Here is a 17655-nt window from a genome sequence, read left to right on the forward strand (position 1 = left end):
GGGGGGGGGGGGGGGGGGGGGGGGGGGGGGGGGGGGGGAGGGGTGACTTCAAACCAGCAAATGCCCAGCGAACAGAACAGCAGGGGCGGGATGTGCTGCAGGGGAAATCAGGCAGCTCCCAGGCTGGAGGGCAGGGAGGGCAGCGGCCAGAGCGGGTGGTCCTGCTGAAGGCCTCTGGGGACGTGCCTCGAACTCTGGCCTCCACCCTGTCCACCCTCAGCAGGACGATGGGGCAGTCCCAGATCTCAGATCCCTCCTCCGCTGTCTGGCCACCTCCCCAGTCTGCCCTGAGCCAATTCCATCAAGCCTTCCAACTCCGGCTCCTGCGTGTCCGGCCGGGCACACTCAAGGGACACCACCCGGGTACCAGCAGCAGCTCCTGGCATCCTCCCCGCCCCGTTCCCCGCTGCCTGCACTCGCCAAGGGGGGGCCCCATCTTCTCAAGAACCCCCCCGCCGGTCCTGATTACTAGGGGGTTCACTGCCACTCTCCTCCCTTCCTCAGCCCCAGAAACGCCTCCTCCAAGACCCTGCCATCACGCCAGGCCACCGGCTGCTGCTTCTCACTGTTGTCACTACCATCCCCTGGGTCACCCCCATCACTGCCCCATCACACCTCTTGCTCTCGTACGGACTCTGCACGGGGCTTACTACCATCCCCCCACTCCTGTCTGAACTCCTGGTGACTTCGTCACCGCGGTAAGCCAGCTTCCAAACTCTAAGACTCTTGGTTTCTCGAGCGTCTCTCCTCCAAAGGTCGAATTCTGCACCTTACGTCAACCAAGCCCCTTCTCTCTGGCAATAAATGCACCACGTGTCGACAATCTCCGTGACCTCGGTTTCAAGCGTCCTCCTTCCGATCACCAGCCCCTACCCTCCAGCACCCCCGCCCCCACCCTGGCTGCCCTCCTATAATCACTCGGCCCTCTGTCCCTCTGACGCATTCACTGGGCAAAATGTGAACCCTGGTGAAATCCAACTCTGCCAGCCCTGCCCTCCTGCTGCTGAACGTGACTCCCGCTTCAAATTCAGGACCACTGCCCACAGGTGGGGCCCTGTGCTGCGAACAGTCCCAACGCTGCTCCCCTCCATTCGTTTTCCTATTCTCTAACCAACCACTTCGCACCTCCTTGAACTTCAACGCTCACCCCCTCCAAACTTCCACCTGGCAGCCTCATTTCCTGTTTCAGTGTGGACAGCTAAGGAGTGGGGGGAGAATCCTCTCCCGCTCCGAAGGCAGCACCTGGAGCTGTGTCACCCGCACACCAGCCTGCGTGAGCTGGCCAAGGCCGGCCCCCTCTCTTGTGCACACGTCCCATCTCCTGGGATTTTCCCAACCACTCCTGGACGGCACCCCAGCAATGATCCCCTCTCTTGCCTGCATCGTCAGCTTCCCCCTTTTCTGGACTATTCTCAACATCTCTCTCCCCTCTAGACTGTGGGCTCAAGAAAAGGGGCACTATCACCTCCCTGTCCCCAAGGCTTAGAGCGGCTCAGTACAACAGAACTTTCCGCCACGAGATGTCCCACTCACGTACTGTCCTGTACAGCAGGCACTAACACGTGTGCCTCCCGAGCACCTGAAATGTGACCCGTGTGACTAAGAAAGAATTCCAAACTGTATTTAATTTTCACTAATGCAAATGTAAAAAACCACACGCAGCTCTGGGTCCTGTACTATATAGCACAGACGTGGGGCATACGGTGGGGAACAAAAGAGTGGCTCCATCAATGAGTTGGGTGAGCCATTACTGCCCTAGTGGCATTTCTCACACTACCTACCGCTCGTGGATTCTTGTGTTGCCACTGTGATTGGCCCAACTGGTCACAGCGTCCCCTGAGAGCCGAGGCTTCTCTGCCAGCCCCTGAGCCCCCACAGACTAGCCTAGAACCCTGGCCACAAGAAGTGCTGAGTGAAACACGACAAGGAAGGGAGATGGGAATGGAAAGGGACTAACAAACGACCCTCGGGCAGCACTATGGGGTTGTAAGCGCCCCACTCCCGGGACAGGCCAGTAACGGCTTGTCAGCATGCGCGCCACAGAAACACTTACAAAGCAGTTCCTGCTCCACTGCTATTTTTAAACCTCTCGCCAGAGGAAGTAACCCTCATCAAGCCTCCCGGCTCAGAGCGCAGAAGCAAAGGATGTTTTTGTTTTACGGTTAACCTTGTGGCAGGGGCTCGATGCCCTAACGGACAACTTCTAATTCCGCGTATTTCGCTTTTTTCAACGACCTTCCCCGCCCCTCTCCTGCGTCCCTACTCCCAAAAGACACACGCACACACGCACTCCCAGCGCCTGGTCCGCCTCCACGGCGGACGCACGGGACTGTAAGCTCTGGGCTCGCTGCGGCTCGCAGGACAAAGCCGCTGCCCACCTGCTGGCGCTGCCCAGCCGGGTTCAGGGTCCAGGCCGAGCGCAGCAAACCCAGCGGAGCTGGGCTGAGAGCGGCTGGCTGATCCGGGGGCGCGAAGACGGGCAGCAGAGGGGCTCCCGAGGGTCAGAAGGCCAAAAGCGGGGCGTGGGGTGGGTCTCACAGCGAGCCTCTGCAGACGCCACGAAAACCGGGGAGGCTCCCCAGAGTGTCCCCGGGAGGCGGCGGAGTCGTCCCTCCGCAACGCGGCCCGTACAGGACCCCCCCCCCCCGCCCAGCCCGCTACCTGCGCGGTGAGGCCCTGCTCCTCGTCGTCCTGGCCGCTCAGGACCCGCCGCAGCTTCTCCATGGCCCTGCTCCGCCGCCGCCCCGGCGGCTCCCGCTTGCCGGCCCCCTGAGCCCTGCCGGAACCCGGAACCAGGAAGCCGGAACCCGAAACCCCACGAGACCGGAAGTCCGGGCCGCCCGCTTCCGGCGCGCCCGCGCGGCCCCCCGCCGCTATCTAGCAGCGCGCACCTGCGCGCCGGCGCCCGTCTGGCCGGGGTCGGGGTCCGCGCCTGCGAGAGGCGGGCGTGGGCGTCGCGGCCGTCGCTTCCCTCCCCTTCCCTTCCCGCGGGCCAGCCTGGCGGTGGCGGTGCCCACTCCCCTCGGACCGCGGCGGGCGCCGCCTCCCTTCATCTGGCGTCGGGTCGCGGCGGACGCACAGCCGTTGCTGTAGGACGAATAGACCCGCGAACGCGGGTCCTCGCGCGTGGTGTCGGCGCTCCGCACCGCAGACCCACGGCGGGTGCCCCAGACCGGAGCCCCGGCACTGCAGCCCCGACACCCCCACGTCCAGTCTTGGAGCCCCAGATCTAGTACTGCCAGCCTGTCCCCCAGCGCTACAGCCCCAGCGTCCGGTACTGCAGCCCCAGGGTCTAGCGCTGCTGCCCCGACACCCAGTACTATTAAGTCCAGCGTCCGGCACTGCACACCAACATCAAGTGCAGCGGCCCCAACATCCCGTGCAACAAATGTGATGTTCAGGCCTGGCCCCAGGAGACTACTGAGGGCCATTTCGGGAATACTGACGGGGGTTCAGTTCCAAAGCGGACATCTCCTTACTAAGAGTGAAGTGCTCCAAACATCTGCACTTGGGACGAGTCAAGGAGGGAGGGAGGGCCGGCTTTGGGGCACCCGGTTCCGTGTGCTGACCGCCAGGTGGCGCTGGGGCTCAGCTCTCTCCCAGCCCCATCTCAGGACGGAGCACCTACTTTTCAAGGTTAAATGAGAAGAGATGTACTTCGGATCATCTCAGTTGAAATAACAGGAGGATGCCTTCTTCCTTTTTATTTGTGAGAGGTGCTCCTGTACTCAGTTTATCTTCCAACCAGGAATTTGAAAGAGCGAGACCCTACTCAGGAGAGCAAGAGATAATCCAACCCATCTGTCCGGTTTTGCATAAACACTGTGAACCTCTGAAGAACTGTTTACTGTTCTCTGGTTGGTCCTGGGTGAATGAACGCCAGCAAACGAGGAAGTGGCTTTTTTTTTTCTTGTTATCCACCATGGATATTTTAAAGAGAGATTAAAAATGAGGGCTGCCCGTACAACATGAATTTCAGGGTATCTTGGAGTTTTCCACAAACATACTACCCTAAGGTCACCAAGGGATAGCTTTTGCTTTTCACTTTTCCAAGACCATAATGGAAGCGTCTGTTATTTTGTTTTGTTACATCACCCAGATTCCTAAGAGCTGACAGTTAAAAGGTGGACGGACCCCTGAAGACTTTTATTATCCATGCTACTGTCTTCAGTAGAGATGTTGTCTAATCCCAATGAGATAAATACAGGTATTATTAGACCCCTAAAAAAGCAGATCATATACTGCTCTGAGAAAACGGTCCAATGCTCAGTATTTGGGGGGCAGAAAATACTTCTATTTGGCCTATTTCTACCAAAGCGTGAGATCTTATCTTTTTGTCCTTAATTTTAAAAGATCGGAAAATAGATGATAAATGTCTGCTGTAAGATAACAAATCTGTACACTTCTAGTCAATAAAAAGGTATGTCTGTACATTGTTCAGAGACTTCGATTTGAAGTGTAGTAACTTTAGTTTTCCATATGCCAAAAGAGGAAATAAACCAATATCTCCGGAAATGGAGAGAAAGTTTTCCAAGGAGATATGGGGTTGAACCATGTAAAACTGGGAAAGCCCAACTACTTTTGACCTAAAAAGGGCAACTTCCTGTGTTTCGACCTGTACCTGGGCGTAAGAAATTTCACTTGGAAAATAACACTGGAGGTTTAAGAGTGTGGTTTGGGATCTTTCACTTCTTGTGCCTCATGAGCCAAGCTTAGTTTCCTGAAATATACTGCACAAAGTTCATTGAAAGTACAAACCTTAAAAGAGGTCCTACAACACTGAGTCTAGGCTCTGAAGCCAGCCTGCCTGTGCTAGAGTCCCAGCTCCCCCATTTTGTTACTTCGGGATTTTGAACCAACAACTCAAGCCTTTCGCTTTCTCAGGTGTGAAAATCAAGGCGATAAGATAACAGCTCCTCCCTTGCAGGGTTGTTACCAGGATTAAAGAAAACACCGCAGCCCTAGATCCTCATTCTTCATAAGTTCCTTTGTAGCCCCAGAATCAATGCTTGGACACGTTTTCATGGTCGCTGAAGGACCTGCGCAGAACAGTGAAAAAGCAGAGTCACCTGGGGTGCGTGGGCCCAGCTAAGAGGGAGCGAGGTGACACCCTCCCTGCCTTCTTGTTTCGGCTCCCACCGTACACGAGTGCCATTTTTGGTGATGTAGCAAAACCACACAAACCTGCTGTGTTTTTCACTGTTCTGAATGGCCCCAAGCCTAGCGCTAAGGGCCATCTAGTGTCCGCACAAGAAGGCCCCGTCTCCCAGGCTGCTTTCCCAGAGCCGTGCCCCCAAGGGGCCCCGTGCACAAACCACCACCCGTGTTCCCACTGACTTTGGTGACGTTGGCTTGGTTCCCAGAGGGCTTCTTAGGACAGGAGCATCAGAAAGGGTGTGGGGACCCTTCCCCGGTGGCAGCATGCCAAGCACGTTGAAAGAAGATACTTTAGAACCTTTGAAATGTCCCACTCCCATCTCTTAAGACTGCATAAAGCACTTGGCAGAAAGTATTGAATATGTCCGACACTCTTAAGTGTCCAGGCAGGAAATGACCCTTGAAATTGAAATTCTAAGCCCTGAGCAGTTAGAAGCAGCTTAGAAAGAGTGCAGAACCCACAAGTCTGGGAAAGATCTCCTAATGTCTAATCACGGGTCTTTTATTTATTTTTTATTAAAAAAATTTTTTTTTGACGTTTACTTATTTTTGAGACAGAGAGAGAGCATGAACGGGGGAGGGGCAGAAAGAGAGGGAGACACAGAATCAGAAGCAGGCTCCAGGCTCTGAGCCATCAGCCCAGAGCCCGACACAGGGCTTGAACTCACGGACTGCGAGAGCATGACCTGAGCTGAAGTCGGATGCTTAACCGACTGCCCCTCATGGGTCTTTTAAAACTCTCTCTCTTGAGCTGATTTCAACCACTTCTCCAGACATGGTAGCAACTCCTGACACAACTAGTAACATCGAATCTTCCTTAAGGACTGAGGCCCCAGGGTGCTTTGTGCAGAGAGAAAAGCAGGTCTGTTGCTATAGTCGTCTGTGCGCTCATGGCAGAAGGGGCCGGGGTCAGAGGAGAGTGCGGGGGGCCAGGGGAGGCCTGGGCAGAGGGGAGCATGGGGGGGTGGCAGGGTGCTCAGACCAGAGGAAAGACTCCAGTCCAAAGACTCCAGTCATTGCTTACGAGGAACATGTCTGAGACGAGAACAGAGGAGACGCGTCTTCGGAAAAACAGCCTACGTTCTAATAACGCTCCCTGGTTGTCCGCACAGACCTCCATTCTCCCCGTGGCATTTCCCAGCTCCGTTCCTGACAGCCCGTAGAAAGTTAGCTGCCCGGCCACCACTGCCAGGGCGGTGACACAAGGCAGGTGCGTGGGGCACAGAGGGGTAGCCCCACCCCCACGCCTCCACCCGGTCAGCAGGGGCAGTGGGGCGATTCGGAGACATACCTGCCCCAAGGGGAGACAGACATGGGGACCAATAAGCCCCACGGTTTGAGAAGGTGATCCCAGAGCGGCCGGTGTCACCCCTGGCGGGTACTTCCAGTCCCTCCCCACCTGTAGCCCCTCTCCATGCCCTGGCTGCGGAGGGCCTTCTCTTTCTTCAGTGCGGAGGTCCTTTTAAATCCATGCCTCTCACTCCTCTGCTTAAAAACCTTCAACAACTTTCTCGTGTTTTTAGAATAAAGGCCAAAGTGATAACCATAAAAGACATAATAAGTTAGGGGCACCTGGGTGGTGGCTCAGTGGGTTAAGCGTCTGACTCCTGGTTTCGGCTCAGGTCAGGATCTTGGGATCCACGAGTTTGAGCCCTGCGTCGGGCTCTGCGCTCCAGGAAGGGCGAAGGGCTGGAGGTGGGAAGGCACTCAGCACATTTGAAACAGAAGTTGTGTTAAGTTTGTTCGGCTGGTATGTGCAGCACAAGGGGGAGAAGGGGGTCAGGAGGTCGGAAGGAGGTGACTGCACCGTTACCTTTGAACGGGCTCTGGCAACAAATACTGCCTGCACAGCTCACGCCGCGGAAATTTCTATCACGCAGCTCTGCAGGCTGGCCGTCCAAGCCGGTCCCCTCTTCCCTGTGTCCCCAGGAGGCGGGGAGAGAGGAAGCTCTGGTCTCTCCCTCCTTCTATGAAGGCATCAGTTCTATCAGGAGGGGGCGCCACTCTCATGACCTAATCTAACCCTCATCTCCCCAAATACCATCGCACTGGGGATTAGGGCCTCAGAGTACAAAGTTTGGAGGGACATCAACATTCAGTCCGTAGCAAGCATGTTAAGGATCTGGGATTGTGACTTCCGAAAGATGGGGAGCCATTGAACTTGTCACGGCAAATGCGAAGGTGACACATCAGATTGGCTATTTGTTTATTTTTAAGCAGCCTCCACACCCGGCCCGGCGCCCACCTTGGGGTTCCATCCCGCAACCCTGAGTTCAAGACCTGAGCCGAGATCAAGAGTCAGATGCTTAAGCCACTGAGCTACCCAGGGGCCCCCAGATTTGCATTTTAGAAAGCTCGCCCACTCATGCTTGACAAGTGGGTCTCAGAGGGCAGGTGTGGATGTGCGGAGATCTCTTCCGGTTTTTACGGTAGGCCCGAGGAGGGTCACGGTGCCTTAGACTAGGATGACGTGGAGATGGGCAGAGCGTCCAGTCACCAGACTAAAGGTGGGATCCACGGGCCTCCACGGAGTGCAGAGAGGGTGGCAGAGGAGGGGGGTCCGGGGGCGGGGGGACGTGGAGAGTGGCGCACAGATGGACTGGAGACGGAAATTGGGGGGCATCTGGGTGGAGCCCTGGTGCTGCAGGAAATGCCTTGGAAGACTGGGGAGGGGGGGGCGCGATGTCTGCACCAAGGAGAGGAGCGGAGAGGAGCAGTGAGCAGAGGGCAGGGAAGCGGCCCAGTGGGTGGCCCTTTGTCTAGGATGAGCGAGTGGGCGGGACACCAGCCACCGAGGCGCCTCTGTAATTCTGTAGCTCTCCCTGCAGAGCTAATGCGTATTCGAATGGCCCAAATAAACCAGGCACTTCCTCTACCGTGGGCGCTCAGGGAGCATCACTCCATTACTGAGCAGGAGACCCAGAATCTTTGCTGACGTCCATCGACGCCAGATTTGCTGTGACATTCCTGTTCTCTGTCATTTGCTGAGCCACGTAAATCACCGAACGGTGAGTGACTGAAATGTTTTCCCCAAGGATCTGCTCTTTGTTGAAAATGTCCTGCTCCGTGGGGCGGCTGGCTGGCTCAGTCGAAAGAGCCTATGACTCTGGATTTGGGGGTCATGAGTTCAAGCCCCACGTCGGGCTCTGTGCCGACAGCTTAGAGCCTGGAGCCTGCCTCCGATTCTGTGTCTCCCTCTCTCTCTCTGCCCTTCCCCTGCTCACGCTGTCTCTCTGTCTCTGTCTCTCAAAAATAAATAAATGTAGGGGCGCCTGGGTGGCTCAGTCGGTTGAGCGTCCGACTTCGGCTCAGGTCATGCTCTCGCGGTCTGTGAGTTTGAGCCTCGCGTCAGGCTCTGTGCCGACAGCTCGGAGCCTGGAGCCTGCTTCGGATTCTGTGTCTCCCTCTCTCTCTGCCCCTCGCCCCGTTCATGCTCTGTCTCTCTCTGTCTCAAAAATAAATAAACGTTAAAAAATGTTTTTAAATAAATTAAAAATAAAAATATAAAGACACAGGATGATTTTTTAATGCCTAGCAGGCACTATATCTTTCCAAGAAGTTTTTACACCTCGATCCCTGATAAGAGAAAATGCCTTCCCTAAATCCCATCTCTCGGGAGAGGGAACCTCGTACCCTAAGAACAGAACTCTGCTCCTTGCTTTCTCTCTCTGACAACGGCTGGTGTTGTGAGACAGAAAATTCCTGTTGTGGTCCCGGCCAAGCGTAGCTGCTGGCCACTTACTAATGTTCTTTTGAGGCCGTCGCGAAACTCATTTGTGGTCCATGAAAACAGGGGTCCGGGACTCATGCTCGGAACGAATGGGCCAGCTCTAAACAAGTGTTGGATGTTGGTTGCTTCAAACCAAAAATATACTTAGCATTTCGTTCGTTTATTTCTCCTGGTCCATTTGCTAATATCCCTATTAGTTCTCGGAAATGCGACTTTAATACTGCACCGAGTCGCACGTGTTTCCCTGGTAACTGCACTGGAGCTGACCAGGATGCAATCTGTAGAGGAAAAGTGCGGGTCGGCAAGGCCAAGTCTTGGCCTCGTCGCGAACGACACCGTCTTGCCTTCAAGGGGCTAGTGGATTAACACGCGTTTGCCGTGTACTCGGTACTCCGGGGAAGAAAAAGGTACCACCTCGTCCTCAAAGAATTTACAAGTTAAATTTCGAAATAAGATTTCACGGGGACGGACAGAAGCGACCTGGCGTGCACTGGGTTCTCAAGTCGCCCATTAGACCCTTGCTACTGAGACTGTGGCCCCGACGGCCCCCCGGTAGGCACCTGGAAGCTTGCGCGAAATGCAGTCTCCAGAGCCTGCCGGCCTTACGCGCGAGAGCCTCCTGTTCACAGGACCCCCAGGTGGGAAATCCGCACGGGGAAAGTGGGACAGGCGCTGGACCCCCCTGGTGTCTCCACGGATGCTCCCAGAAAGGGAGATGCCAGGGCTATCTTATTCAGGAAGTGGATTCTCGTACGAACAGATCTTAGTTCAAAATCGGTTTCATCTCCTGCTTCCTCTGTCTCTCTGGCTCCTCTGCTCTAACCCGTGTCCTGTGCCAGTGCCCAAGTGACCCGTGGAAGGCTGGTGATGGCCCCTCGGCCTTCACGCCCGCCTGGGACTCCCTTACAAACGGGCCAGGTCCTTCCAGCCTGCCCCAGTTGGGTTCCACAGGACACAGGCAAGCAGGACGCAGGACCGGCACCCAGGGGAAGGTGGCGGGGCCGAGGTGGGCAGAGGGACACTGGACTACAAATAGCCACCCCAAAGTCTTCCGGCCTAAGAGGCCGCCTACCTGGAGGGGGAGGTCCAGGCCCTCATTTCTGCATCCGCCCATGATGCTCTGGGAGCAGCCTCTGGCAGGTTCTAGAGAGAAGCTCGACCGGCTTCAGGTGGCTCATCCAAGGTTACAGGTGAGAGGGGACAGCCTAGTGACCGAGGACAGAGGACAGGGAGCACCGCGGCGCTGCCCCCTGTGAGGTCAGTGTGGGAGCTAAGACAACGTCGGCAACTGCCCCCACTCGGGCTGGGGCCTTGGGCCGGGGCCGGGGAGATGCGCGTGGCCTGAAAGCTTGATCAACCGCCTGGGGGACTTGCAAGGGGCACGTGGGGCTTCTGTGGCAAGCGCTGGGGACAAAAAGCATGGACGGACGTATACCAGCGGCCTGCACGTTCTTGAAGCTGAGGCTGGAGGCCAGGAAGTTACTTCAGGGACAGCTTAGCAACCGCTTATTACAATGTTGGGGGCTGTCTGTCTTTGAATCCGACTGTCCTTAAACATGAGCGGTCCAGTCCATTTTCCTGTTTTCTTCTCAGTAAATCGGGGATCGTAATAGAACTGACATCCCAGGAATGTTGCAAGGATTAAACGGGACAAGTGGGGATCTCAGAACGACGCCTGCCTCGTGTAATGTGGTCCAGCAGTGAATGATGCTTTCGATAAACCCGTCGTTGGATAAACCCCCACCTGTGTGGCAGTGTGGTCACTCACTTCTGTGATCGTGTGTGGATTGTTTTGTTCTGTTTGCTTAAAAAGAAAATTTTTGTAATGTTTATTTATTTTTGAGAGAGAGCACGAGCGGAGGAGGGGCAGAGAGAGAGAGAGAGAGAGAATTGGAAGCAGGCTCCATCCAGGCTCCGAGCTCTCAGCACAGAGCCCCGCGCGGGCCTCGAACCCACAAACTAGGAGATCGTGACCCGAGCCGAAGTCGGACGCTCAACCGACTGAGCCACCCAGGTGCCCACTTTGCAGTTTTTTTGCTGGTTGGGAGGCAGGCAAATGACTCCAGAACCCGTGTCGGTGGGCCTGGGTGGGAGGCGGAGAGGACCGGTTCTCAGGAGTCATCCCCGGTGGGAACAGCCTCCGAGCTGCCCAGCTGCCTTTCCCATTCATACAGCTAAGGAGGCGGAAGTGAGGTACGGGGTCGACTCTTGCTTTTTGCATCGGGGTCACTTGTTAATCGCTCTTGCGACGGGGTTGGGCGCAAGCAAAAAATGCAGGTGGTACAATCTCAGCACCTTCCCTCCGTCTTTGCTCCCCCTCCCCCACCCCTGCACTTGGCCCGGACCCCGCACCTGACATGTCTGCGAGCTCTCTGCACTCCATTCTCATAGATGCGTTAGGAGAAAAGACATGCTCCGATAGGAGGGCGTATGTGTTTGGAAAGGTGTCTGTATACTTTTTACAATAATGAGTAGCTGGACGTGATCAATGGATCACTCGTGACCTCAGCTTTCCAGTCTTGTGAGGCCACAAGATGGCGTCACGCAGCCACAAAATAGTCTCAGACCTGGGGAAAGGGCAAATCTGTCCCTTGTCTGCGCTGTTCAACTGCCGCAGGCTCTTTGGAAGCCCAGGGAGGTCCCTTCCCGCACGGGCCTGTGTCCCTGAGAGGCCTCAACTGACAGAGGGGGACAGTGGAGTTATCCCTGCAGACAGGTGGATGGCGTAGGAGATTTTATCCTTCCTTCCTCTCTCCATTCCCTTCTTCCCTCCTTCCGTCCTCCCTCTCTCCCTTGTTCCTTCCTTCCTCCCTCCTTCCTTCCTTCCTTCCTCCCTCCCTCCCTCCCTTCTCCTCTCCCTTCCTCCCTCCTTCCTTCCTTCCTTCCTCCCTCCCTTCTCCTCTCCCTTCCTCCCTCCTTCCTTCCTTCCTCCTTTCTCCTTCTTTCCTCCTTCCTTCCTCTTTCCTCCCTCCCTCTTTCCTTCCATCCTTTCTTCCTCTCTTTCTCCCTCTCCTTCTTTCTCACCCCTCCCCTCCTCTCCTTCCTTCCCTCCCACGTTTCTCTCTTTCCCTCTCTCTCTCATATTCAGAAGCCTCCACCTCCTTTATTACTTTTTTCTGTGGCTGGAGGAAGAGCAGAGCACCCCCCCCCCCCCGGGGAACAACTCTGTGTCACAGGCTTTGTGGAAGGACGTCTCCATCCTGGCTGTGCTGCTTTGACAGATGACAGTTCTTTTCCCTGACTAGTTGGTGTCCTCTGAGTTCTGGTTAGGGATGCCTGCTGGATGACGGATGCTTGGGATGTGGGGAAGAAAGGCAGAAGGAAATGGCAGGTAAAATTACACTTCCTAATAACCCACAGCCCACTGGCAAATACTTGAGGCAGGCAGAGAGTAACGTTTCTCCCGGAACTCCCTACAGTCTTAACGTTAATGCTTGGCCAACCTTAGCTTGACAATAGCTAGGCCTCCACATCCTGTGAGTCTTCCTTAGCCTGTGAAAGTCTCACTGGAAACTTCCCCTGGACTTTACCTCCCCCAGCCCCACGGCACAGCCCCATAGCATAGCATAGTCTCTCCTCATGATCCTGGGCCGGCTCTTCCTGCCCACGGGTCCTGTCCCCCTGCTCTAATAAAATCACCTTTCTGCACCGAAGACGTCTCAAGAATCCTTCCCGGCCACCAGCTCTGGCCCCCGCCATGGCAGACCCCCATCACGTACACTGCTCTCGCGGACCTGGGCTGAGACCAGCATCCCAGCTAGCGCGGTGGCTGTGGCAGTCACCACGGCAGAACTTGTCGATTTGGCGAATGGTCCACGATGAAACTGGGAACTGCCATTCAGGGCACTGCTTAGGGGTTAGCCGGTAGCTTCTGGACCTGAAGAGCCGGTTCCAACCCTGAAGCTGTGCTGTGTGAGTGATCTGACATGCTGGTTCCCCTTCTGTATCCGCTGTCCTTATGTGGAAGGGGGGACATAAGACCTGCAAAGGGCCTAGAGCACCTGAAGCGCGTCGCATACGATCGTTACCGCAAGGCCATCATGCTGGGAGTAGCTCCCCTTTGTCCTGCAGGATGTCTCCTTTCGGAATAGTTTTGGCCTCCCCCAAATGTCGCAAACGTAAGTAGAGTTTGCTTCTGCCTTTCCCCTAATTGCCTGACGTGAACCTCCTACATGACGGGACCGCAGGGATCTGGACCAGGAAGTGAACGCTGATGCAGTGCCGCCCGCTAATCCGCAGGTGGCGCTCTATCTCCGCAGCTGTCCCGTCCTGGCGCCGCTGGCAGGTGCGGGCCTGGCCTCCAGCTTCTGTTCGGGCCCCGGGGTCTCCAGCCCGGGGCGGCTTTTCAGTCCTGGTGTTTCACACCCTTAACGCTTTTGCAGAGTAGTGGCCCGTGATTTTGTACCTGCCCCTTGTTTGGGGGATGATCTGGGATTTCCCCATGATTTGGCTGAGGTCGGGCCCTTTGGCAAGAGTGGCGCCCGCGGGCTCCTTGGCGCGTCCCGCCCGGAAGCGGGGTGTGCAGAAATGTCGTTACAGATACGGCTGACTTGGATCCCTTGGGTCGGGGGCCATCCGCCAGAGTCCTTCACTGGAGCCTTGCTGTTTTCCCCTCTGTGACCGATGAGGAGATTTACTGACGGTGTGCCTATCATTTCGCCTTGAATTTACCATCAATGATGACTGGCCCACGCCCATTACGACTGGCGCTGCCTGCCGGAAACTTCCATCAGCCACTCAATACTTGTGGCAGGGGCGCCTGGGCGGCTCAGTCGGTTAGGCGTCCCACTTCAGCTCAGGTCACGATCTCTCGGTCCGCGAGTTCGAGCCCCGCGTCGGGCTGTGGGCTGATGGCCGGGAGCCTGGAGCCTGCTTCCGATTCTGTGTCTCCCTCTCTCTCTGCCCCAACCCCGCTCGTGCTCTCTCTGTGTCTCTCAAAAATAAACATTAAAAACTGTTTTAAAATCTATCTTGGGGCATTCTAAGGAATAGAGGCCCCTCCTCCCCCGTGTACGCATGCATCGGTGTGTGTGTTCACTCATTCATTCCGTTCGTTGTTCAGTTATAGGACTGTGGACTTCTGGGTCTTTATTTTAGTCTATGAGTTAGGAATTGCCATCGTTACTGGTTTTGTTGCTCAGATTTTCCCAGACTGGGAGCGCCGCAAGCCGGCTCTTGTGTTCCTTCAAAATGCCCTCATCGTTTTTTGAGGGCTTCCTTCATTTCTGGCACCATAAGATGTGCCGGACTCATCGTGCGTTTCCCCACCCCACCTGGAGTCCACCGTTTACCGGGGAGCCCCGGTTTCTTTTCCCGGAAATTCATATTTATGAACGGATGTCTGGCCGAGTTCTGGGTGTGCACGTTACCCCCGGGGGACCTAGCCTCTAGGCCACCTGAGCGGGGGGAATCAGATACACGTGTACGTGTGTGTGTATGTACATAGATTACATTTATATGCATAATATATAATACACGATAAATACATATATGTTATATAGATGTATACACTCACATCACGAGCTCTTTCTTATGCCTCCCACTTTGCCTTTTTTGCATCATCTGTTCTGCAAATAAGAAACCACAGCATAGCTAGGTATTCGCTAGATTCAACGTCGCATCGTTTCAGAATTTCTTGCCCGCACCGTGGTGGAAAACACATTTCCCGATGAGAGTATAGGATTTGTGTGCAGCTTCACAATGGGCAGTCGGTACACCGTGCTCCAAACGGATACATGTTAGTTATTTTCTACCGCCCCCCCCCACCCCATGCGGTTATGTGGTTCACCCATGTGCGCGGAGGGCCATTTAGTGCTACCCCAAACGGGGTCCCCCACGGCCCGGCTGATCTGAAGTATTTATTTTGGGAAGAGTTGTTCTAAGAGGACTGTACCCAAGCACACTCAGCCTCTTTTCCTCCTTTCCGTCCCCCTCCTGCCGTCCTCCCCACCCCCCCCCACCCCCTGCAGGTAGGTTTCCGCATTAATTCCTGGTTTATGCTTCTTGTATTTCGTTTACAGAAAAGATCAGATGCATGTACACTCTCCCACGGCCTTCCTTCTTACATGAGGATGCCGTGTTGGCTTTTTTCACTTAACAATATATCCTGAAATCAGACAATATCAGTTCTTAGAGACTTTTCTCTCCCCCCACCCTCCAGCTCTCTTTTCAAAAAAAATTTTTTAGGGGCGCCTGGGTGGCTCAGTAGGTTGAGCGTCAGACTTCCGCTCAGGTCATGATCTCGCGGTTCGTGAGTTCGAGCCCCGCATCGCACCCTGTGCTGACGGCTTGGAGCCTGGAACCTGCTTCAGATTCTGTGTCCCCTTCTCTCTCCGCCCCACCCCTACTTGTGCTCTGTCTCTGTCTTTCAAAAATGATTAAACATAAAAAAAATTTTTTTAATTAAAAAAAATTTTTTTCATGTTTATTTTTGAGAGAAAGAGAGACAGAGAGTGAGTGGGGGAGGGACAGAGAGAGAGAGGGAGACACAGAATCCAGAGCAGGTTCCAGGCTCCGAGCTGTCAGCACAGAGCCTGACCTGGGGCTCGAACTCACAAATGTGTGAGAGCCTGACCTGAGCCAAAGTCGGACGTTTAACCAAGTGAGCCATCCAGGTGCCCCTCTCTCTTTTTTGTTACACCAGCCAAATACTATGTTATGTTGCAAAGTTTTCTCAATGACTACTACTCTTTCTATAATTTTTCAATACAAAACAATGCTGTAATGATTTTTAAAAATCTTCTTTAATGTTTATTCATTTTTAAGAAAGAGAGAGAGTGCAAGTGGGGGAGGGGCAGAGAGAGAGGGAGACACAGAATCCGAAGCAGGCTCCAGGCCCTGAGCTGTCAGCACAGAGCCCAACACGGGGCTCGAACCCACAAACTGCGAGATCATGACCTGAGCCGCAGTCGGATGCTCAACCGACCGAGCCACCCAGGCGCCCCGATGCTGTGATGATTAACCTAATGCACGTATATACATAACTTGCAATTATAAGTTCTGTACTGCTGTGCAACAAATGTCTCCAGATGTGGTAGCTTAAAACAGCGACCATTGACCATCGCACGGCATCTGTGGTCAAGAGTCTGTGAGCAGCGTGGCACGTCCATCGGCGGCGAGGGTCTCCCCTGCGAGGCCGCAGACAGGCCGGAGGGCAGGGCCGCGGTCTCACTTGAAGGCTGGGCTGAGGGAGGACCACCCCCAGCTCACATGCGTTGCCGTCGGCAGGAGGTAATTCCTCACCGGGTGTCGGGCTACGAGCCTCAGGCCCTCGCTGTCTCGAGGCCAGAGGTCCCCTCCGCTCCGTGGTTGTCTGTCCACAGAGCCGGTGTGGTAGACACAGTCTGTTTTGCTGTGATCCTGTAATGGACTGTCCGTAGCTGTCTGATCACCCTGAATCCCGTGTCTCTGTAACAATCTCCTGGATTCCTTTCTTTTCTGACCCGAGTGCTTCCTTCAAGAGCATTTCCCATGTGTGGCAATTGTTTGAGGCTTTATGTGAGTGAGAAAATGTATATTATACTCTCACATCTGAATGACAATTTGGATAAGAAATTTAACACTCAGAACTTTCCTTTTAACACATTACAAGCATTATATACCATTATCCTCACATAGCATTTATCAACCTTTTTAGCCCTTGGTAGGTAGAGTGAAGAAATAATTCACCATTTAACCAGGACACTTTTGAGTGAGCGGGACGCTACTAATAATTAAGCTTGGACGGGAGGTGCAAACCGGGAAGGTTGTAGGTAAACTAAGACACGCGGTTTATTTATTCATAGGTTTGTTTGTCATCCTATTTATAGATGGTCTATTCCTTTTCTCTGGAAGGTTTTAGAACTTTCCTTTTGCATCTGATATTCTTGGGCTTTGCTATACTACCCCCACGTGTGGTTTTTCTGTCATCCCTGCTTGGCCTTCTTTGCGTTCTTTATGCTTGAACTACTCCCTCCTTCTCTCTTCCCTCCCCCCATCTACGTTCCAGTGAGTTCCGCCCTAATCCCTCAGGATTTTATTGTAGCCAAAGGCTGGAGACACACTTATCCTGCCAACAGGAGCCATTCAGTCCATTTGAGATTTATCACTGCAGCTTTTAAGGAGACATTCCGTCTTGTGTCTGCGGTAGGCTTTAAGTTTTGAGCACTTGCAGGAGCTAAGGCATGGAGAAGAGTCTCTGGGCCCGGGCCTCTGGTCTTCCCTAAGGAGGCATTGCATTCTAGTAACTGTAAAAGGTATTTCCAGATGCCTGTGGCCTCTGCTAATTTCTCGTCGGGAATGGCGGACACGGGGAGGAAGAAGTCGTGCTCCTCTGCGAGGTCGGTCGAGTCCTTAATTGCGGACGCAACGTGCTCTGCCCAGCGTAAGCAGAAGAGGGTCGACTACGGGCTGTGAGGTCAGTCACAGGGTGGTGTGGAACGGGAGGAGGGCGGAGACGGGGCGTGTGTCCCGGGCCAGCCTGTGACCCGCGCCCTGGACGGGGAGGACGAGAGAGCCAGCCCCAGGGTCCCTGCCAGCTCCCTGCCTGGCGGCTGCTGCCAGACCACATGTGGTTTTCAGGCAGGAGCTGCGTGGGCCAGGGAGGCAGATGCTCTAGGAGAGCCCGCCTGGGGACGCTCGCCTCCAGAGGGAAGCAGGGCGTGGGAGCGCCCGGTTGGCACCTGCCTGGCACCGGGGAGGCGCCTCGGGAGGCAGAGCCGATAAACAGGAAGTTTGGGAACTTCCGAAAATACGCGAAGGCTGTTTGAATCCTTCTGGGCCTCGGTTTA

General features: G+C 54.8%; 1 protein-coding gene across 1 annotated transcript in view; it reads right to left on the reverse strand.

Annotated features, from left to right (window-relative positions):
• The window catches only part of SFT2D1 (SFT2 domain containing 1), a 100425-nt gene that overhangs the window by 13338 nt on the left and 69432 nt on the right, over positions 1-17655 (reverse strand). The window contains exon 2 of the mRNA XM_049654585.1: positions 2662-2770. Coding sequence (XP_049510542.1) covers positions 2662-2724 — 63 coding nt within the window. The 5' untranslated portion in view covers positions 2725-2770. The remainder of the gene's footprint in view (positions 1-2661; positions 2771-17655) is intronic.

This window comes from Panthera uncia (genome assembly GCF_023721935.1).
Source record: "Panthera uncia isolate 11264 chromosome B2 unlocalized genomic scaffold, Puncia_PCG_1.0 HiC_scaffold_24, whole genome shotgun sequence".
Lineage (NCBI taxonomy): Eukaryota > Metazoa > Chordata > Mammalia > Carnivora > Felidae > Panthera > Panthera uncia.